The sequence below is a fragment of the Tenrec ecaudatus genome, chromosome 4 (assembly GCF_050624435.1).
Source record: "Tenrec ecaudatus isolate mTenEca1 chromosome 4, mTenEca1.hap1, whole genome shotgun sequence".
Taxonomy (NCBI): Eukaryota; Metazoa; Chordata; class Mammalia; order Afrosoricida; family Tenrecidae; genus Tenrec; species Tenrec ecaudatus.
The window spans coordinates 50,044,167-50,068,601 of NC_134533.1; the positions used below are offsets into that span (position 1 = coordinate 50,044,167).

Here is a 24,435-nt window from a genome sequence, read left to right on the forward strand (position 1 = left end):
GACACGGAATGGAGCGTCTGTCTGCCAGAGGAAACGAGCCTGCTTTCCTCGAGCCTATGGAACAGTTGGGGTGGCTGCCACTCTAAGAAGGTAACTACTTTAAGACAAAATGATTCAAATGGCAATTCTCGATCCAATTTTCCAGAAAACCCAGGCCCTTGCCTAAGGGTAAGACTGGCAATTTCTAACACTGTCCAGCAGAGGTGAGTTATGCTCACCTACTAAACTGACTGGCAAAGAAAGCCTCTGTGTTATTCTACTGCTCGTTGTGTGCGGGGCTGGCTTTGCTTTCCTCCTCCACTCTGTTTGTATGTTTGCTGTACGTCGTCTTTTCTCACCACGTGAAGTGCCCTAATTTCTGCAATAACAAGAGTGCCTCAAAGACACCCAAAACAAAGGGGTATTCAGGCAAAACGCTAATTTTCAACGGTACTTAATATGTAAGCTTGCTCTCTCCCTGCCCTTCAAATCCTTTCACAACAAGAAAGAAGAAAAACAGTATTAAATGAAAAAAATGAATCACCTTTTCCATCATTGGTATTAGCATGCTAGGTTTATAGAAATTCATTTCTGAAAGCTATTTGTATACTACTTACCATTTTCTCTAAGAATGCCTGCAGATCCAAAATAGATAGAGTATCAAATCTACATCTCTATTCTGTCTCACCTTTGTTCGTGCATTTATATGTACAACTATGGACCAAAACATTTATTTTTAGCTCTACATATTCAAAGACAGTCAAAGACTGACAGCTGAATCCTTTCTCACACTAAGAGGTCAACGAACAGATCTGACTACATCAGTCAGGTAGCAATTGCTTTTTTTTCTTTTGAAATACTATTTATTTGACATTCACACTATGTGGAAGTAGTGGGAGGGGGAACTTCAATTGTGTTAGAAAACCTTTAAGCTTAATTGAAAAATCACTACTGAGTTCCTCAAAACAATGAAAGTCTTAAAATTAAATATGTTACAAGCTGAAAGGCCACCTAAGTGTTGCTATATTTTCATACGTAGGTATATCAAAGATTTAAATAGAGGTTAGCAAGACATGCCAAGTGTCTGTCTCTCTTCTTCCCGAACTTGGAGGCAGACTGGGACTACAGCATGAGTGGGATGGAAGAGTAGTACAGGGCCTGGACTGATCAAAACATGCCAGGTCCCTCAAGTGGGTGGTCCCCAGAATGCCAAGACTAGTAGCCTATCTTCCCAAGAAAGTCAGAATATTGGCAGACTCTGTCAGGTCATTAAGGGAGGTGGTAGATGAAAATAAAAGGGTTAGTACTTTAACCCTCTGCTTTCCCTGCCTTAAAATAGTATAGTTCCTATAGAGTATGATAGCTAACATTGTGTGTCAACTTGGCCACCAATCTTAGGATTCGTTAACTTGTGCTGCCTGTAAAACCATTGCCAACTATCTTCATACCTGCCAATTCTAGATTTTTTAGGCTCTATAGGCCATGAACTAGCTGTGTTTGACCCCTGAATCTTGTTATGTGAACCACGAGAAGCCCCCTCCAGTCTGATATGGACCCATAGGCTTGGGACTTGCCAGCCTCTACAACTGCATGAGTTATTTCCTTGAGATAAATCTCCTTTTCTCTCTGTATATAAGCTTCACTAATTTTGCTTCCCTAAAGAACCAGCCAGAAGAATAAACAAATCTGCCTTGGAAGAAGCATCGCCAAAATGTTCCTTTGACTTGAATGGCAAGACTTTGTCTCTTGTACTTTTGACATGTTTCTGGAAAGACCACAGACAGGGAAAGAGCATCATGCTTGGTAAAGTAGAGAGTCAGCGGAACAGAGGAAGACCAGCAAGGAGATGGACTGACAGAGGGGCTGCAGCAATGGGTTCGGGCATAGCAGTTGTGAGGACCGTGCAAGATCAACCATGGCTTTGTTCTGTTGTACACATGATGAGTCCAACTCCACCTCAGGGCACCTAGTAACAACCACAGAGAACCCAGCTTAAAAGAGAGGGCTTTGATCTAACCTGGGCCTATTGTGTAAAGCATACATCTTCCTCGATCTGTGAAAAAGGGAGCGGTTACCTTCCTAGGCGATAGTCCCTTGGGCTCTCTGGTATGTGCATGCATTTGGTTTGATTTGATTGTGGTTCCAACATCTGTCTAGCTTGACTCTTGAGTTTGCTGTCTGGTTGGACTCAGTGGCTTTCACTATGACCCGAGTATGAAGACTTGCTGCTGCTTTCCAAGAACTACTAGACTCTAGTTCAAGACCTAGACTCGCAAGCAACTTAGTTTCTGCCAGGACCTGTGATGTCAAGACTCTGAGCGATCTGTACATTTTCTTAGGGAACATCTTCCCTTTATGGTGACCCATATTTTCCTCTAAGTTGACCACAATAGCCACCACTTATTAAGTGTCCAGCAGGACTCATGAACCAAACCAGACATGTCATTTACCTACTCTCATGGAATCTTCACAAAACAGAAATAAGTATCACCATTTCGGGCGTGGTTAAGGCTACAAGCATTGAAGGCAATAAGAAAAAGGAGGCTCAAGCCTGTCTCAGTTGAAGAACTATCTCCATTGTTGTTGCTCGCAGGTGCCATCCTGTCGGTTCTGATTCAGCGTGATCTCGTGTACAACAAAACAAAAATACGGCCGGTCTTCCAGCAGCCTTGCAATCACTGTATGCTTGAGCCCATTGCTGCAGCCACTGGTCTTCCTGTATTCTGCTGCCCTTCACCCACACACGATGCTCTACTCCAGGGACTGGGCTTTCCTGATATCATGGCCAAAGTACTCATCATCCTTGCTTCCAGGGAGCATTCTGGCTGGATTTCTTCCAAGACAGATCTGTTGCTCATTTGGAAGTCCGTGGTACTGTATTTTCAATATTCTTCACTAGCACACTAATTGAAATGCATCAATTCTTCTTCAGTCTTCTTTATTAAATATCCAAATTCCACATGCATATGAGGCCACTGAAAATACCATGGCTTGGTTCAGGTGCACTGTAGTCCGCAGAGTAACATCCTTGCTTTTCTGCAATTCTCTGCACTTCATGTGCAGCATACTTACCCAATACAACGTGGTGTTTGCTCTCTTGACTACTGCTTCATAAGCATTCACTGTGGCCGAGTGAGTGCTTCTAGTGCTTCCTCGGGTTATGGAACATTTCATTTCATTTTCCATCCATTGCTGGAACTTTGGTTTTAGTAAATACCATTAGTGCAGCTTGGACTTCTTCCTTCAGTACCATTGGCTCTTGCTCATCTGCTACTTCATGACATGACTGAATGCTGACCTGTTTTTTGGGGTACAGTGGCACCATGCACCTTTTCCATCATCTTTTGGTGCTTTCTACGTTGTTCAATAGTTTGTCCATAGAACCTTTCTTTTAATATTGAAACTCAAAGTTTGAATTTTTTCTTTAGTGCTCCCAGCTTAAGATATGTGTTCTTTGGGGTCTTCCAATTCTGGGTGTTTCATTATAACATTTTACTTTGTCTTCTCCAGCTGTCCTTTGCAATTTCCGTCTAACTCTTTGACTTCATCCTTTCTTCCATTTACCTTTCCTTGATTCTATGATTAAGAGCAAGCCTCATACTCTTTTGTGACACCCATTTTGATCTTTTCTTTCTTTCCTGTCATTTTAATGAGTTTTTTATGCTTTCTTCATAAATGATGTTCTTGATGGCCTCTCACGCCACTTCGGATCTTCTATCATTAGTGTTCAGGGCATCAAATCTGTTCTTGAGATATTCTTAAAATTAAGGCGGGTATATGTAAGGTTGTATTGTGGTGCCATTGGACTTGTTGGAATTTCTTCAGCTTCAATCTGAATCTACATATGAGCAATTGATTGTCTATGCCACAGTCAGCCCGTGGCCTGGTCTTAGCTGCTAATATTGAGCGTCCCCATTGTCTCTTCCTACAAAGGTAGTCTATTGGATCTCTGTGTATTCTATCTGGTGACATCCACCTGCAGAGTTGTCTTTGAATCCTATCTCTATGAAGTCTATATGTATCTATTTTAGTCAGAGCTTCTGGTCAACGCAAACCAAGCTTACCCAATGTAGCAAGCCCAACAGCTATATTTTGTCACAAAAGACTCCTTAACTGATAACAATAAGTACAAGGAGGAAGAAAATATTCTAACACTGATTGTGGTGGTGATTGTACAACTCTTCCAGATTTGGCTGAATTACTAAATTGTGTGATATGTGGATTATATGCCAATAAAACTATTGGAGAGCTAAAGATTCATTGAATAAGGTCAAAGTCTAGTCTGAAGGCAGTGATGGTACAGTGGTAGAATGCTCATCATCCATGTACCGTATGCACCTCACACATAGCTACCACCCATCTGTCATTGGAGGCTTCTATGGGGCTGTGATGTTGAACAGGTTTTCAGGACATTTCCAAACTAACATGGACTTGGAAGCAAGGCCTAGCAATCTACTTCTGAAAATCAGCCAGTAAAAACCATATGGATCACAAATATCTCATGCCCAAACAATCATAGAGATGGCATAGGACCAGGCAGCATATTGTGCATGGGATTATCATGAGTCAAAGAAAATTTAATGACAACAGAGCCTGGCTGAGATTTATTTTATACTATAGAATTTCCTTTGCATCTTAATATCCTGTTGACCTTCCAGCTCGCCTCACATTCACCTGCCCAGAGATATCTTCCAAGGAAAAGTCATTTATCTCCAGACTCCACCTCTGCTAAAAGAGTGGCTTCCTCTTCCACCAGTAAGGCTGCTGAGATACTGTGAAAGCAGTGTCGAAATCGCGCCCAATCTGACCCTACCACACCGACGCAAAACACTAAGGGCGTGCAACAGAACAGCCAGGGGAGCGGAGCAAGGAAGTCCCGAGGGAGTACCAAAAATAGACTTTGGGGCCAGGGCATGACACCCCATCAGACTCAACCAGAAAATACTCCAAAAGGTCAACAAACAGACCTGGAACTATTTACAGGCTTTGCTTTCTTTTCTTTTTGTCATTGGCTATTTTATTTTTGTTGTCATTGTTTTGTTTTCTTTTGTTGCTTGTTTTGTTCTGTCTTGGGTTTTGGTGCATATCTTTATCTCTGCAGGTCTATCTAGATAACATAGGCTGGATTAACAATCTGGAGGAGAAAACAACGGGACCAATGGATCCAGGGGGACATAGGAGAGGGGAATGTGGGGGAAAGGAAGTGGTATTCACAAACCCAGGGATGAGGGAACAACAAGTGATCCAAAATCAATGGCAAGGAGAGTGTGAGAGGCCTGGTAGGGATTGATCAAGGGCAATGTAACTGAGAGGAATTACTGAAACCCAAATGAAGGCTGAGCATGATAGTGGGACAAGAGGAAAGTAAAAGGAAATAGAGGAAAGAACCAGGAGGCAAAGGATATTGATACAGGTCTAAATATAGGCATTACATATATAAGTATATTTATATATGATGATGGGGATATAGATCTATGTGCATATAATTATAAGTTTAATATTAAGGTAGCAGATGGACATTGAGCCTCCACTCAGTTACTCCCTCAATGCAAGAATACTTTGGTCTATTAAACTGGCATTCCATGATGCTCACCTTCCCAACATGATCACTGAAGACAAATGTGTGCATAAGCGAAGGTGGTGAAGAGAGCTGATGGTGTCTGGCTATCAAAAGATATAGCATCTGGGGTCTTAAATACTTGAATGTAAGCAAGCGGTCATCTAGTTCGGAAGCAACAAAGCCCATATGGAAGCAGCACACTAGCCTGTGTGATCACGAGGTATCGATGGGATCAGGTGTCAGGCATAAGATAACAACAAATAATATCATTGTGAATGAGGGGGAGTGCAGATTGGGCACCCAAAGACCATCTGTAGGCAACTGGACGTCCCCTTACAGAAGGGTCGTGGGGAGGAGACGAACCAATCAGGGTGCAGTGTAGCAATGATGAAACATACATCTCTCCTCTAGTTCTTAATTGCTTCCTCCCTGTCACTATCACGATCCAAATTCTACCTTACAAATCCAGCTAGACCAGAGGATGTACACTGGTACATGGAAACACAGGGAATCCAGGACAGATGATCCCTTCAGGACCAGTGGTGAGAGTGGCAATACCAGGAGGGTGGAGGGAAGGTGGGGTGAAAAGGGGGGGACCAATTACAAGGATCTACATATAACCTCCTCTCTGGGGGACAGACATCAAAAAAGTGGGGGAAGGGAGACATCGGACAATGTAAGATATGACAAAATAACACTAATTTATAAATTATCGGGGGTTCATAAGGGAGAAGGGAGCAGAGAGGGAGGGGAAAAATGAGGAGCTGATGCCAAGGGCACAAGTAGAAAGCAAATGTTTTGAGAATAATCAAGGGCAACAAATGTACAAATGTGCTTGACACACAATGGCTGTATGTGTGGATTGTGATAAGAGTTGTACAAGCCCCCAATAAAATGATTTTTAATTAAATTTTACAAAAAGAAGAAATACTGTAAAAGACATCACTAATAGAAACCACTAAGATACTGGATAAAATAAGTAAATAAAAACTTCTTAGAGCCCTCCCTGAGCTGACAGAAAAGGAAGAGATGTGCAGAAGTCTAGACAAAGTGGAGATCCTGGGAGCCCCAAAATGTGGAGCCTCAGCTTCCCTCCTGACGGCCGCCCAGGGTCCCGGAAGAGGAAGTGAAGACAGGGTCTATCTGCTAAAGACGGGAGGTCTTCCGGAAACCCTGCATATATGGGGAATCCTAGCCGGCAGCAGCCACAGTTGGAGAGGAAACAAGGCCCTGAGAGAAAACGTTCCCGTTTTCACCTTCGCTCTCGCTGGAGGGGGACTTTTCCTTAACAATTCCTACAGAGTCTTTCTTGGGAATTCACAAGGCCTAGCTTAGTGTTGCGGTGTATGCAGTCTGAAAACCTTAGAGTAAGTGAAGTAATCGAATGTAGTCCTGGAAGTACTGGTAGGAGTGGACACAATGTCAGCGCGGGACTCAATGGATTTCTTCAGATTTCCAAGGAAAACTGAGGGCTCATAGTCCAAACAGTGAGGAAAGAAGCCTTGCTCTTGAACTTGCTCTCCCCTCAGAAAGCCTCCATCAGCTCTGTGGTCACATGCTTCAATCGCCTCCATGAAAGGATGAAACAGGCATTTTTCCTTTGCTTTCTTACTTAAGCATTCTTCTTGCTGCTCTCTCCCATCCTCCTGCTGGTGCCGCCTACCTCCCCTGAGCCCTGGCTCACTCGGTCTTGTTCTTGTTCTAGCTCGCTCGCTCTTTCTCCCCAAGTTACATCACCTTCCTGTACCGGGAGCGACTAGGGCAAACCTGGTTCACAGCCTTGTGGGGATTGGCAGTACTAAAAGCACTTAAGTCAGGCACAGTGATTGCTCAGTATCATCCAGGATGAAAGAGGGACTTGCTAGCTTCTAGATCAGGGGCTGACAAACTGGCCTTTGGGTCAAACCCAGGCCACCCCACCTATTTCTGTATTTCTATGAGCTAAAAATGAACTTTATCCTTTTCAAAAGTTACACGTCAAATGTTTATACAAGTACTTAGTGGCCTAAGTCTTTGTCTCTTGACCAGCGAAGGCTCGAATTTGCTAGCTGTGCTTTTTATAGGCAAAATAAATAAATAAATACGTCTGCAGTGCCCGTTTGAAGTGATTGCAGACATGCAGTGGAAATGGAAATATTTCGTTCTTCACCGCTAATTCCATTCTCGGGTTGACTTGGGAGAAACAGACTTATTAATCTGCCCAAGAGCCAGAGGCTGGGTTTAGAAGGGGGATGAAGCCATTTTCTGCTTGCTCTTGTCCACAATTAAATACCTTCTGCCTCTCAAATGCCCGTTTTACATAATGATGCTTGACGGGCACAGCTCAGTACGGTCCCTGGATAATGTGTGGCTTAAAAGGGGAACAGTGACCTTCCCTGCAAGGAGGGAAGAATGATGAAGGAAGGGCGTTCCTCCTCAAAGCTGGGGGTGGAGACCTACAATCACCTGCGAGTGAGGAGTATGCGCCCTGTCCCAAAATCCGGGTCACGAGCTAAAATAATGGATTCCACAGAACCGAGACCTAGCTGCTCGGGCGCCGTGAAAAGAAAGCCTCTTCGTGGCACAGGCGAGTAACTGCCGCCCTTTCAGAAGCACAAAGCCTGTGCTGCGGGTCTCCGGGCTCAACCTCTTGCTTACGGAAGCGTCCCATCTCTCTCTCCCAGAGACAGAGGGGTTTGTATTGGCCGAAAACGTCGTTTGAAATAGAGATGTATCTTCAAGGGTATAGGTTATCTGTTCCAAAGTACAGCCCTACCTGCCAAACACTTACCTGCCTACCAATTTTTTTCCCAAACGCGCGGCTGATGGTAGAAAGCAGGGAGCAGTGGTAGCCCCAGGTACAATGGATTCAATGTATCATTTTCGCCGTTATTAAAATTCTCCCTTTCACAGAATATAATGTCTCTTAGGCCCAACCTAATCCTTTCTTCGCCTGAGGCCAGAACTCATATCCAGGACTGATTGGTATCATAACACCAGAGCAGACACGTGTTCCCTTTTATTTCCTGACTTTCACCACAAGGCTTGGGGCTTGGCATGATGCTCTGAACATTTTGAATATGTATTAGAACTAATTGCTTACATTTCTGACCCCCCCCCCAAAAAAAAAGAACACACTCAATATGAATGTCTCTAGGATAAATGTCCTGTCCTATCCATCACGGCCTCCTTGGTCTCTATTACCCAAACCAAGCCAAACCCACAGCCATCAAATTGATTCAAGTTCCCAGGGGCCTGGGCGAACAAAGGAGGACTGCTCCCTGAGTTTCTGCGGCTATAAATCTTTATGGAAGATGCAGGCCTGGTTGTTCTCTCACAGAGCAGCTGATGGGTTTGAACCGCTGACCTTTCCATTAGGCAGTAGAACTTAAGTTCTGCTAACAGAAAGCTGGGAGGTGAGGGAAAACCCAAAATCAATTTGCAGAGTCTCCACGTAGATGGAGCCTCCCTTGAATTCCTGCTGATCATTAACCAAGAACGTAGACCATCTTGTCTTCATGCAGAGCGCATTGAAAAGTGGATTGCCTCCACCCCTCTCTAGCTAGCCCAAGGTGGGTCAGTCTGTGTTAGGGGCTTTCCTGAAATTGTCCTTGATGGACAGTACTGACGGACACCAAGTCATGAGTCATGCCCTAACTGGCGCGGTCAGAAGGCCCTGTTTGAATCTCGTAAGCGCTTCTAACATAAGGTACATGCTCTGATCATGCTCCTGTCCTGCTTCTGTGGTCCCACCTGTAATTGTGATGAATTGCCACCAGTCATGACACTGTGAGTTTCCTTTGCTCCATGCCTTAACTAGTAGTGCTCTAACGGTGAATCTTCAGACACCATGATTGCCTCCTGCTAATGTAATAGCCTCACGCATCCAGATGATGTGGCCTCCTTAAATTATATTTGATATTGGGGTCTCTTTTATATCTTAAAACAGGACAGCGCTTAACTCAATGCACCTAGCAAATACAATGCATGGCTACCTGGCTAATAGAAGATGCTTATTCAGGGGACGGGAAAGAGGGATAAAAGATGCCACATGATAAAACTGAAGGTCAGCTCTATCTTTAACACCAAGGCCAGCCCTAAAATAAATCACCCCTTAGAAATATGATATAATGTCTCCCTTTGACAGTAATCTGTTCCTAAGCATTGTAATTTTGCCCCTTCTGATTATTGCCAATTATTCTTACATCCAAAATACATTAGCTTATAAGCAGCCATGGCTCTGACCATCTATCTTCTTAGAATGTTACTGCTTTAAGAGCCAGGGGAAAAATTCCTTTCCACTACCAGGAAATGAGGACCTACAGTGATACATACTGCTTCTTGTTTCTAAACATTTTTCAAGAAAACGTTTTGATACAGCCTAATGGTATCAACGACGTGAATGATTCTGTTTACTAGACATAGTCCTATTTCAAGTAAGAAAAAACCATTTTTGTAGTGACATATTGCACAAGCCAAGGCTAAAAATGTTTCTCTTATACTGTATCACTCTAAATTCCAGATAGGACAGGGGGAAAAAGGAACCCTCACAAGGGATATTCGGATACCTACTTTTGCAGTCATCTTGGCCAAAAGCTCTTGTAAATCCATGATTCCTTGCACCAGGCTTAAGAAGTCACTGCAGGTGGGGCAAGCTCAATAAAGAAAGATGGAGAAAATATATTGATAGTGTTTCCAGTTGGCACAGTTTGTTAAAAACAGTTTGGTCTTTGGAGGATTTTTTGGGTGGGGCGTTGCTATTTTGAGGGATTTTGATTTGTGGGGGGAATCTTTATTTTTTAATAAGCAAATAGAATGGTGCTAAAAAAGAGACTGCTCCAAGAAGGGCACTTGAAAATGAAAATTAAACTGTCTGCTACTGAAAGGTGGCTGGACACGGAGATACGATACAACAGAAAGTTCTTAGATCATTTAAGAAATGCAAACAGTACGGACATTCACACACATGCTCAAGTGCGAGGCTCTGAAAAATTCCACTATCTTTTGCTTCCATGTTTCCATGGACTTTCACGTGTTTTGAAATGTGTGTGCGTACATGTGCGTGCACAGCGTACCTTAGATATACGGCATATCTTTCTGTACCAACCGACCAAACAAGAGCTAGTAATGTTTCCCTCCCTTTAACTCTAACTTTTACTTCTATAAATAATAATATATAAACTCTCTTAGAAATTCAAAGAGAGAAAAATACAGCAGAAAAAAAATTAAGTCTTCCATCACATCCCTTACCACCTCAGAATTCAGTACTGTCAACAGGTTTTCATTTTAACTCCTAAGTGCTTTTTAAATGTTTTCCTTTAAGTTGCTACTTACTGCGGTTCAGGTTTGGGCACTGTGTGATATATCCATTAGGCATAAAGATGATTTTCCCATCTTGGATGATCCCCTTCATAAGAGAAAAGAGAGAGGTGATAATTACGGTTACAGTCACTAGTTCAAATGAGCTAGGTGTGGTCCCTCACTCTGCAGTTCAGAGGATCTTACACGGAGTGTATTTGAAACTGATATGACCTTCTAAAGGTGAATTGGCCTTAATCCACATTGACTACTCCACACCATCTTTTTCAAAATCTTGAGATGCACATTGACCAAGTGACCATTAGTCACCACTGGGTCATAAGATCCCAATACCCATGACCCATCAGGAACTGTGCTAAGACTCAAAATACACAGATGCAGTAAAAATTCACCTCAATTCCTTAATCATTCTTTAACATTAAAGAGTGTTGATTTACGTTTTTTTAAAAATCAAGTAAAAGGGAAGTGATTGGAGCTTAATAGGCTAAAATGTTTCTACTGATTCATTTGGTCAGAGAAATAAAATTCAACATGACGACAATTCCATACAGATCTTGGCTCCTTGCCTAGTTGAATAATTCGCACGAGACTTTGCTGGTAAGTCTAAAAATTGGCTCAACATCTCAAAGTTGTTTTCAAAGTTTGTTTGTTTTAATAATTTTATTTGGGACTCTTACAGCTCTTATCACAACCATACAAACATCCATTGTGCCAAGCACATTTGTATGTATGTTGCCATCATAATTTTTAAAACAGTTTTTCTACTTGAGTCTTTGGTATCAGCTCACTTTCCCTCCCCCACCCTCCCTCACTTACGAACACTTGAGAGTTTATCCATTTTTTTCATGTCTTACACAACCACCGCCTCCCTTCACCCTCTTTTCTGTTGTCCATCCCCCTGGGAGTGGGGTGTATGCAGATCACTGTGATCGGTTCCCTCTTTCTTCCCCCACCTTTCCTCTTACCCTCCTGGTATTGCTACTCTCATTATTGGTCCTGAGAGGTTTTTTTCTGTCTTGGAATCCCTGTGTTTCTAGCTCTTATCTGTACCAGTTTGCATGCTCTCACCTAGCTGGATTTGTAAGGCAGAATTGGGGTCATCATAGTGGGGGGAGGAAGCATTAAAGGACTAGAGGACAGTTGTATGTTCCATCGGTGCTCTATGGCACCCTGACTGACTCGTCTCTTCTTTGTGACCCTTCTGTGAGGGGGTGTCCAGTTGTCTACAGATAGGGGGGGGGGTTTCTTTTCATTTTAGGACTCAATCTGGAAAGATAGCCCAATGTAGAAAAGTCACCAAGGCTGCTATCGCTGAACAAAAATATTGATTTAACTTGTAGATGTCTTCACACTGAATTTCAAGGTTCTGTTTTTACGATTTGTTGGGGGATTTTTTCCCTTGCTTTGATAGAAGCGATATTACAGAACAGATGGAAGAAGTGCAAGATGGTTCTGAATATTAAACTCTACCTATCAATAAAGTATAGGCTTAAGATGGTGCTGCACATCTTTAGAGGGAGTCACATTTAACATTTATGTGCTCATCTTCCGCACAACAGAAGGTAGGCTGCAAAAACTGCTTCCTGCTTATTATCTTAAGATAAAATATTAATTGGAAATATTAATAGAAATAATAAGATCACAGCACCTCTTCCTCCAAGTGATACACACTTACTAACTACTCCCTCTCGGAAGATGGCAGCATGTGGGTGATTATGAGCGAAGACAACTTCACCATGGTGAAGCAGGTCCTGCTGGTGCTTCTCAATAGTAATTCATAATCTCCTACAGTGGAATACCAGGGAGCAATTAGTGGAGCTCTATCTACCAAAATCCACTTTTCTCTGGGATAAAGCTGCTCAGGTTTTCAAAGCAAATGAACTCCTCTCCTAGGGGCTGTGGCACCTTTTGCACAGGTAGCAATATGATAAAAGCATGCAGTAGGGAGCCCAGGGGCCTAGTTCCAAGTCTGAGTCCCTTGCTTCTCTAAGGAAGGCCTGACAGCTTGTTCTGGAAAAACAGCTGGATATAAAAAAGATCCTTCCACCACTCTAGTTCTGCAACTCAGTAAAACAGGGCTCAGACTGAAGTCATTGCAATTTAAATTTACATCTCTTTGGAAATCTGCTGCACATGACCTCTTTAAAAGTCTTGAAAAGTAAGACTGTTATTTGGAGAACTAAGGCCCACCTGATGCAAACCATGGTATTTTCAATCGCCTCATACGCATGTGAAAGTTGGACACTGAATGAGGAAGGACACAGAAGAACCAAAACATTTAATTTGTGGGGCTGGTGAATATTGAAGGTACCATGGACTTCCAAAAGAACAAACAAATCTGTCTTAAAGGACAGCCAGAAGGCTCGTTAGAAGCAAGGGTGGTAACACTGCATCTCATGTACTTTGGACATGTCAGGAGAGACTAGTCCCTGGAGGAGGACATCCTGCTGGGTGTAGTCGAGGGACGGCAACAAAGAGGAAAGCCCTCAACAAGATGGACGGGCACAGTGGCTGCCCCAATGGGCTTGACATTAGAACAATTGTGAGGATGGCACAGGACAGGCAGTGTTTGGTCCCGCTGTGCATACTGTTGCTATGAGCGGGATGTGGTGCAGCGGCGTCTACCAGCAACATCCCAGAACACCCAAAGCTCCAGCTCTGCATGAGAGAAAAGTTTATTATTTAAAATATCGAGGGTCATGTTAGACAGCATTTAACCAGCGTGAGCAGGGTTAGTAACTAGCTGTTCAGATTGTCTCAAGATTTAGGGATTAGTCCCAGGATTTTTCTTGCAAACAAAGAGCAAATTCCTGGCAAAAGGGGACAGTTGGTGAGATGGAATTGACAGAGACACACATGCCACAAAAGGAGGGGTTCATCTGTTTGTCAGAAGACCCTAAAGTCATCTTTTATTTTTATTAGCATGAGAAGGATATTAAGAAACTAGAAGAACATGTGTCCTGGTATTAATCACCTTTCTAAAAACAAATAGAAAATCCATCTTAAAAGGATAGCTCCTTCCCATTCATGCTCTAACAACTTAATACAGGACAGAGCCCTTCTACTGCCCCACGTATTCCTCTTTTTTGTGTATGCCTCCACAGGTCTGGTGACATTCCAAATCACAAAAGGCCTCCCACACCCTTCCTCGACTGCACCTTCTCTCGGCCCTGTCTCCCAATAGTCAACCTTAGGCACACGTGTGTGTGACACAGATCGTGAGGGGAAGGTCAATGGTGTGGACCTGAACAAAACCAGAAGTAAGAGCTGACAGCTTCGCAGTGCTCATTAACACAAAACCCCAAAGCACTTGGTAGTTGTCTGTTCCTGCGATCATTCGGGTCAGCCCACATACTGGCCTGAAAGCTTGTTCTTTCCAGATGAATCAGGGTCGGAATGTTAATGTACTTGAGCGGGGAAAGTTTGATGTTAAGGTGCTCTGGTGGCTGATGGTTTAAACAAGAATGGCATTTTTAAACCCAGCAGCCACTCTGCAGGAGAACCAGAAGGCTATCGACTCCCAGATTACAGACTCCAAAACTTTACATAAGGTTGTTCTAAGTAAGTTGCTATGACTAAATGATAATAGTTTCTTTTGGGGGGGGGTGTTATTTTATATTGGTTTAAAAGAATGGTGGGCATCCACTGACTGTATGAACACCAAATGTACTCCAAATAGAGCTCCCTGTCTTCGTTAGTCTGGGTAGACTACTAGAGGAACAAATTCATAGAGATACTCAGATGTCAATAATAAAGAGGTTTATATACAAGACCGATTAAATATAAAGAAAACATCTCAGCCACGTCCATAAATTTGATACTAGCCCATATGTCCGATACCAATCCATAAAGTCCTCTTCTGACTCACAAAACACACGCAATGACGCTGAATGCAAGACGATCACAGGCCGGTGGGTGGAAAGTCTTTGGCTCCTTTGGCAGTGTGAGCATCTCAGCGCTGGCAGGGTCTCCGCGTGGCTTCTCCACCACCCAGGGCTGCATCGGGGTAGGTCTATGTGGCTTCTCTTCAGGAATGTCTCACAGAGAGTCAACCTTCTCAGAGCGTCTCCAAGGGAATAAACAGAGAGAAACCGTGTCTTCTGTGTCTTCTGCCTCCAAGGAGGAAACCCAAGAGTTTTCCCAGAGTCATCATGCCGGCACAGAGGTCTCATTGGCTATGATTCAATTGACAGACTAGGCTCCACCCCTTCACTCCTAATCCTCTCAAGTCCCAGATTGACACCAGATTACGGGTACTGCAAATAGAGCTCCCTCTCTAGGTGCGTGAATGTGAGCACATACATGTGGGGATCCCAGCTCCTCCCCTGCACAAGGACAAAAAGTCTTCAACAAACTGACACAGACTATGAAGGCTTGGACATTTGTCAATAAAATAAAAGAATATTTTTGGTGAAGCGTCTAGCTGTCTTGGAAAAAGCTATGAACAAAAACAAGTCCTACAAAGTATGAAACTACAGAGCCACTCCGCCAGCCCTTTTCCTCCTCCCCCCTCCCTCTCAAAGAAGAAAAAAAGGGGATTTGCAGAGATGAAAATATGAAGTGTGCCTTCAAGCACTGCAACTTCTCCCAAAGGAGATAAGAGATAAAAAGATAGAGTTTCTATTATGTCTCCTCATTTAACTTTAAATGTATCTACACTTAACTGAAACATGGAACTCCTCTATTGCTGGGCCTACAATAGCAGCCGGCCCCATTTGATCTCCTTTTTTTGCAGCCTTTGCTTAATTTCATGCCATTCACTGTGGAGTTCCCTAAGAATCGCCCTGAGCACACACGTTTGGATTTCGGATTCCTGGGTCAGCCCCAGAGGCATCCTTTGAGAAAGCGCTGAGGTGGTATGCTTCTCCACAAGGCATCCCTGACGATTCGAATGAAAGATCCTCCACTCTTAAAAGACCCCACTTTGAAAAAATGGTGTTCCATCGTCAATGATTGCTTATTTTGAAGGCAGCCCTGGTGACCCATTAAAAGTTCACAATGGTCAAAATAGCATCCAAATCCAAATACCTATAAATAAAACAAGACTCCCACTAACTTGCAGCGAATGGAGACCAACGGATATTAAACTGCAAACACTAGGAAGGAAGACAAGACATGTGTTACCATCTCTGGAGCCCTGGCAGTCCTGTCTCAGTACATCCCACATCCCGGGTACCGTGAGTCTTTTAAGAGCATTAAATTCCGGAAACCTACACATTACCAAACAGGCTCGCTGCCATCGACTCCACTCACACTCATAGAGGCAGGCTCCAACATTCCCCCTGTGGCTGTCCAAGTCCGTATCTCTTTCTAAGACTAGAAAGCCTTGTCTGTCTCCTGAGAAGCCTCCGGTGCGTTCCCACTGCTGGCCTTGTGGTTAGCAGCCCACCGCACTCAGCCACCGAATCCTGAGAGGTGCTTAGCTCTTTGAGAGAGACATGTTCGTGGGTGAAAGCTTCCCCATCATTTGTGTCACTAGGGTACTAAACGGGCTTCAGCAACGCATCCTGGTGAAGGCTGAAAGGCAGAAGCGCCGGGTGATCTGCTGCCACAGATCAGCCCGTCAAGGTCCTACAGATCACAATGGCCTCATCCTACAATTGCTCATGGGCCCGAGACAGGACCCAACAGTACCCCCCAATTCCCTTCCGTATGGGATCCGAAGTGAACTTGACAACAGCCAGCAGCCGTCCGTGGAGGTCGAAGAAGGCATTAACATTTAACCTGGGTCTACGTCTCGGAATTTCGGAGGCGTTGGGAGAGGGCTGTCACATTTGACCCGGATACCCTGCAAGTAGAGCTCCTTGCAACCACCTAGGGTCAGATCCGCTGCTCATTTGACCTGTGAGCAATCTAAAGCTGGGCTATTTTAAGTAGTGTTCCCAACGGCCACTTCAATCCTTCATCATGCCTTGAAAGTCCAACTCCAAACCGGAGATCGCACAAGAAGTAAAACTATGCTGCTTGAGGGAACGCCAAGGTTACTCACGCTACCAAGATGAGGCTACGAAATCGTTACTGGGATGAGTTCCAACTGCCTTAAGGGTACCGATCAACCGCGTGGAACGAGTTATTTGCACTCTGTGCAAACAAGTTTGCTGAACAGGTGTTTGGTGCTTGAAAACAGAGGTCATTTCGGTAACCCCCCATTTCCCTCTGCTACCATGTTCATTCTACGAATTTGCTAAACAATCCAGTTTATCTTTGTTAGTACACTGGGCAACCTCAGCCGATCTGAGGAACTACGTAAATTCAAAATGTATAGCGCCTAATTCATAAGCTTGCTTTAGTACTGGTGGAAGAAGTGAAGAAAGAATACTGTCCCCTTCGCTCAAGTCACCGGTTGCGCCCTCCCCCCCCCTTCTACCTCCTATAGTTAGTTTTGAAAAAATAAATCTTCACTGGGTAGAGTGTACGATATGGGCTTTTAATACTTGGGGATCCATTGACCGACCATTCATGGCATAGAAAGCATCTCTAATTTCTCAGTATGAAATACAGGAGGACTCCAGGCTGCAGGTGAGATCCGTTTCTAAGGGGATTCTGACGGACAATTTGTAGGTAAGTTGAAATAGGAGCAGTTTTTTATTTAAGCTTATTGTAGTGCGGGATGGCTGGAAACTTTTTCAACAGTTTAAAGGCTGCACGTGTAGTAAACAAAGATGGTGATGAGGGATTTATTGAGAGTGGGAGTTGTTGGCTCAGCAGTTTTAAAGCGAGGGCAAATTCATATAACATTTAAGGGCAAGGAGGAACCATCTGTAAATCAGAACTCCTTAAACCTACAGAATTGACAGGAAGGAGAGTAGCGGGGAAAGAGTTCAGGATGAAGACATTAGGACATTCCCTGTCTGGAATAACCAAGATTGGACAAACCCTAAAAACACACCAGGCGCTTTCTGATACACATGAAAACAGCTTTACCACCACACAAATACTAATTCTTCTTTTAACGCTCTGATTTCCCTGCAGATCTGTTTACATTAGAAAACATGGTTCTTTTCATTTGCTATATGCTGAAACACTGAGACAATTGCTTTGAAAGCAAGAGGGGAAGGAGGTGGGGAGAGTCCCTGCTGGGCGTGGAAATACAAGTTCATAAACTGGCGAGGACCCACGTTTGGGCAACAGGCTAACCAAGAGTAAGATGGGAAACACACAAGGGGGGATTCAAAATGCAACCGATTACGTATTGCTGCCCAGAAGTCAGTTAATAATAATTCCAGCTTGCATAAAAGCCCAGAAAGGCACTTGTCGACTTGCATTACGATCAATAAAAACTGGCAGCTTATTAGCATATCATTAGCTGCCCTGCTGTTTCCAAAGTCTTAATGCATAGGAATATTAATTTACAAAAGCATGATTCCCCAGTTCTGTGATTTTGACTTTCTACATGAGAGGAAACTAAGAATCAAAGAGGAGAGGAACCTCATCTAGTTGCTTTTTCTGTGTGTCTACAAGCATATGTTTACCATCTGTGGAATTATGGGAACCAGCTGAGGTAAAAAGCAACAGCTGTGGCATTTTAAAATAAAGGAATCAATTCCTCTTCCAAGTGACAGCTCGGTTGTTAAAGGAGACAGTGATGTCCAGGTAAGAGGAAGGTTTCAGACCTCCATGCACCAGATGGACAGACAGACAGCAGGCTGGCCTCTATGCAGGTTTGGAGATGGGGAGACAGCTTGAGATCTCAACTATGCAACTGATTCCGACTCACAGCAACCCCTGCGGCCGAGTGGCGCTGTCTCCAATGTGCCGAGGCCTTCAGGGAGCCAGCGGGGAGTCTCATCTTTCTCCCTTGGAGCCGCTGCTAGGTTTGAACTGCTGACTTTGAAATGAAGCAGCCCAACAAGTAACCCACTACGCCACCCCCGGAAGCGTCACGTAACTCGCTGCAGTTCACCTCGGCTGGCTCTTTATTCCCTCACCCTCGGATGCGCTTACAGTGCATTAAAGGGAAATCCAGTGGGTAGTCAACCATCTTGATAATGAAAACCCAAGGCGATCAGAAGACTCAGATAAAGCCTCTCACTACTGGCCACTGTAATCTCGGATGGATGCCTCTCTGATGTGAAGAAAGCCCCAGCTTGTGCTCTGGGTCTCCGATGGGAATTACTTTGTGTCGGACGGAGGCTTCCTGCCCAGGCACCAAGCAAGAAATGCCACGGTCTGCTCTTTCACCAGGAGAGCTGTGACGACACTGTCCATATGTCCCCCAGGGCCAGAAATGAGGTCTGACAAGTGAGAGGTGTTTACTCTGCTCACGAAGCAACACATGAATATTTAAAAGAGAGAATAATGTTATTTTAACCAGCGAGCATCTCACAGGCACTTCTGGTTCTCAAGCGGTAAGCAGGTGTGGCTCTGGGACCCAGGAGGCAGCGTCTACAGGAGAGTCACTAAAGTCTGCACCTGTGCCAACCCTCACGGTGAAGTAGCTACCTCTTTTTCTCCAGGAGATTTCTATCGCACTGAATGGATTAAGACGTACCGTAATTTCCGTACGGAGACACCAACGTTTTCCCCCTACCCCAGACATCTTCATTTCCCCAAAGATGGCCAGAAGCACTGGCTGGAGCCCAGGCCCCGAGGGTGAATGAGTCTCCCTGGGGAGAACACCTCTCTAAAGATCCAATCAGTGGGGACCATTTCCCTGGACAAACCGTTGCTCCTCAGGGACACCACCTAATCGTTTGGACTGAGGCCCCACCAAAGGAACCCTGGCTAGTCTCCACCAGCAGATGTGGTGTGATGAACGGCCAAGTCCCCACCACCTATGACAGTGATCAGGACATCATAGGCCTTGGTAACTATCTGTCAAATGTTTGTTTGTTTTTTTAAGGGCTTTGGAATCACGCATCCCTGCCTGGGCTTAAATCACATCTCCCTCACTGACTGGCTATGTGATCTTACGAACTCCCTTAATATCTCTCAGTCTTGCGACCTCATCAGTATGACCCCAAATCAAGTTCGCTGCCATCGAGTCGACGCTGACTCATAGCCACCCAGTAGAACAAGGTAGAACTGCCCATGGGGGTTTCCAAGACTAACTCTTTACAGGGCAGGAAGCTCTGTCTTTCCCTGCAGTGGCTGCTGGTGTGGAACTGCTGCCCTTGCAGACAGCAGGCCCCCTTGTAGCCACCATGCCACCAAGACTCCTGATCTACGTTAATAATATCTACCTCCTTAGGCTTCTCTGAAGATGAAATGCTCTTTAGATCGCAGATATGCAGCCACAGACGAAGTCTCAAGCATAGATAACAGTCAGTGAACTGTGTTTCTTCTCAACCTCCCCCACTTCTGTAGCAAAAAGCCTATTTCCAGCTCTAAACACCCTGAATGCTTTCTGTCCGGATCAGGGATCCGTGCTCTTAAGCACAAGGTGCCTCACATTTACAAAGAAATACATACTTGTCAAGCTGGAAAAGATACTATGACTAACTCTTCTCTCTTTTATTAATCAATCCTCCAACTGAAATGCAAGTCCCTAAAAGACAAGTGAAAGAGCACAGTGCTAAGCCCGGGAACCAGGAAAAAGGAAACAGTTACTAATGAGTTGCTTCCAAGACACGGCGGCGACTCCACAGGCATCAGAGAAGAACGGTGCGCTCTCAAGAGTTTCCAATGCTAATTTTTAGAAGTACATCATCCACCCAACTTTCCAGAGAGCAGCCAAATATGTAAGTCATTCACACTACCCAGGGATGTTCGGCACATAGTATTGTTGTTAGGTGTTGTCGAGTCGGTTCAGACTCATAGGACGCCACCTTCAACACGGCATCCTCACAACCGCTGCTCAGCCTGAGTCCATGGCTGCCACCACTGTGCCAATCCAGCTCAGGGAGGATCTTCCTCGTTTGCAATGACCTCTATTTTACCATGCATGATGCCCTTGGTCCAGGGCCTGGTCCCTCCTGATACACCATGTCCAAAGTCAATGAAACGATGTCTCGCTACCCTCCCTGCTAAAGAGCATCTGGTAATCCTTCTTCCAAGACAATATGTTTGCTTTTCTGGCCAACCCAAACCAAACTCGCTGCCATCGAGTTGATGCCAACTCACAGTGATCCTATAGGACAGGGTGGGACTGCCCCTGTAAGTTTACGAAACTGTTAACTATTTATGGGAGTAGAGAGTCTCATCTTTCTCCGTGTTCTTCTGGAGGTTCGTGGTATTTTCAATAGTCAACCCCATAATTCAAAGGTACTGATTGTCCTCTGGTCTTCCTTATTCATTGTCCTTTGATAAAATGATGGTTGAGTGGTGGGTGACGCATATTTGGAGTATTAAATACATAGAAATAGACCAGAAGGTAGAAGGGCTTAGTACAAAGAAAGAGAGAAAGGAGACATGTCTTGGGCACCTACACGTACCAAGTGCTTTAACTACATATCCTTAATAATCTTCATAAACATTAAGTAAAACATCTTAGCCACTTTGCAAGTAAAAGATTCATAGCAGGCACATATTTGTTCATTAGCAAGCATACCGTCTACCTATCCTGTTCCTGGTACTATGTTAGTTTCCTAAGAGGAAAGTGAGGTTTCTAGCAGAGCACTGACCCATGATTTTCCCCCCACTTCACTCTTGTCCATTCACCCATATTTTACAAACTCAGGTCCGTTCATTCTAGAGTTCACTGAGTCAATCATGACTGGACAGGGAAGACAAGTTATCTCCCTCTTGTAGTTCTTCTTTAATGACGGGCAATACATTCTTATAGTTTTCTTCCTAAATGTCAAGGATGTATGGTTTTTTATTTATTCTTTAGTGCCTTTTGTATATTATTTGTTGTGTTATAAATATAATACTGTAACAGGATTTCTCACTGTTGCTGCTTCGGTGGCTACTGTGTAGCTTTCCAATTAATTGTGTGCACTGGTTTACAGTAGTCTTTCTAAACTCTGCTGGTAATTCTAAAGATTTGTGGCGACTGTTTCCTAGAGTGACAGACTTATTAGGTTACCCAAGATGTTGACAGAACCTGCCCGTCACTTTCAAGGAGAAAGATGTGATGGCCTGTTTCTCTAAAGATTTACAGCCTTGTGAACCATGTGAAACAGTTCTGCATCCAGAAGGCCACTATGAGTTAGAATTGACTTGAAGACAATGACTTCTTTTGATGACCATGGTGGCATAGAGGGATAGCATTGGGCTGCTAACTGAAAGGTCAGAAGTTCAGCTCCCCAACCCACTCTCTGGGGAAAAGACAAGGCAGTCTGCTTCCAGAAAGCTTTATAGCCTCATCAAACGAATGGAACAGTTACCCTCTGGTCTATAGGGTAGATGTGGGCAGGAACTGACTCAATGACAGTGGGTTTAGTTTGGGGTTAAGAAGAAATTTGTTTAATTTGTTCAAATTACATTTTTCACATTTTAATAATCTTTTGAGATTTTACTTTTTTTCTGATAAGAACCTCTAATGTAACGTCAAACAAAAACAAAACTCATAGGCATTCTTGAATACCATTCTTTAATGGCAATTTTCCTAGTATTTAAACCATAAGTAAAATGCTTTTATGAATGCTTATTTATATACACTGTATCAGTTTCATAGTTTCTTTCAATTGCTAGTTTATTAAAAATTTTTATCACAACTCAGTTCTGAATTTTATCTAGTGCTTGTTCTGCTTCCTGACATAGGATGATTGCCTTCTTTGTATGTTTAACATGGTAAGTAATATTAATAAATGTTTTGAAAACTGATGGTACATAGTTGACATAACCAATGTGGCCAGTCTCCCTGTCTCGCCTATATTTTTAAAAGATATTTTCGTTTGAGTGTTTTAATCTAATCTGTGTCCCAAGGTAAATTAGGCTGTATAAATTTTTTGTCTAGTTTAAAAATCATAGATTTTATAATCTATGCTTATAAACATGAGATAGGAAATGTTCTCACTAATTTTTTCCTCTGGAAGAGTTTATATAAAATTGAAATTATTTCCTTGGAAGTGTAAGAGGATCTCCCGTAAAAGTGCCTGAGCCTAGTGGAGAGATACGGCACCCTGTAAAAATAGTCACAATCCTTTGCTCTTGCAGTGTGAGCCAATGGCACGTCTCAGCCTTTCTATACTCTTGCATCTGTCGTTGTGCCTTTAGCCAAAGCAATGCAGCAAAACTAATACTGTGCAAATATCAAGCCTCGCCTAATGAAGGCCTGCCTGCTTCTATTCTGGTTCTCAGAACCCTGCCCAGCCACTATGGAAATACACTGAGGCTAGGCTATTAGAAAAGGGAGACTTTGAAGGCAAACAAGCGGCCATCTAGCTCGGAAGCAATAAAGCCCACGGAGAAGAAGCACACAAGCCTAAGTGAACACGGGGTATTGAAGGGATCAGGTAGCAGACACCAAAGAACAAAAACCATCATTGTGTGATCACTTTTCCCACATAAACACTGAAGACAAATATGTGCATAAGTAAGTGTGGTGAAGAAGGCTGATGGTGCCCGACTATTGAGAGATATAGCTTCTGGGGACTTAAAGGCTTAAAAGTGAACAAGCATCCATCTAGCCCAGAAGCAACAAAGCCCACATGGAAGCAGCACACCAACATGTGTGACCATGAGGGGCCTGCTAGGGGGCCAAGTTTCAAGCAACAAAGGTGGGGGGGGGTGGATCATATCGTCGTGAATGAGGGGAGTGCATGATGAGAACACAATGCCCATCTGTAGACAAATGGACATCCTTTGCAGAGGGGTAGTGGGGAGGAGATGGGTCACTCAGGGTTCACTGTAGCAACAATGACACTCAAAACCTTCCTCTAGTTCGTAAACGCTTCCTGCCCTCCATCTATTATGTTCCCAATTCTACCTTGCAAACATGGTTAGACCAGAGGATGCACAGTGGTACAGTTGGGATCTGGAAACACAGGGAATCTAGGACAGATGAACCCCTCAGGACCAATAGTAAGAGTGGCGACACCGGGAGGGAAGGGGAAGTAGAAAGGGTGAACTGATCTCAGGGATCTACATATAACCTCCTCTCTGGTGGATGGGCAGCAGGAAAGTGGGTGAGGGAAGACACCGGGCAGTGTAAGATAAGATAAAATAATAATTTATAAATTATTAAGGGTCCATGAGGGAGGGGGGAATGGGAAGGGAGGGGGAGGAAAAAAAGGAAAATGAGCTGATTCCAGGAACCCAAACAGATGGCGAATTTTGAGAATGACGAGGGCATCGAACGTATAAGAGTGCTTTACTCAATTGATGTATGTGTGGATTGTGATAAGAGTTGTATGAGCCCCAATGAAATGATTTTTTAAAAAGAACAAAGAAAGAAAAGAGACCTTGTGAAGCACAGATGAGGCAGCCCCGCTAAGGGCCTCCTAGTCCACCCACCCCAGACAACCTAGTCGTTAACCAAAGATGCAGGAGCGATCCCTGCTGAAGATACAAGACTGACCAGCTCCACCGAGCCCTAACTGCCGACCCACAAAGCACCAGCTGAATGGTTGATTTTTAGAACCATGGAAGTTTGAGGTGAATTTTTAGATTTTTAAAATTTATTTCATTTCTGCTCAAGTCCATCTTAGTGACGTATATATGTTTAGAAATTGTCGATCTTATTAAAGTTTCAATTTCATTGGCACTGAAATATT

The 24,435-nt window shown here is 43.8% G+C and overlaps 1 protein-coding gene across 1 annotated transcript in view; it reads right to left on the reverse strand.

Moving 5' to 3' along the window:
* NELL1 (neural EGFL like 1) overlaps nucleotides 1-24,435 on the reverse strand; it is a 989,599-nt gene that overhangs the window by 738,680 nt on the left and 226,484 nt on the right. The window contains exons 6-7 of the mRNA XM_075547696.1: nucleotides 10,853-10,925; nucleotides 10,091-10,173 (exon numbers count right to left, since the gene is read on the reverse strand). Coding sequence (XP_075403811.1) covers nucleotides 10,091-10,173; nucleotides 10,853-10,925 — 156 coding nt within the window. The remainder of the gene's footprint in view (nucleotides 1-10,090; nucleotides 10,174-10,852; nucleotides 10,926-24,435) is intronic.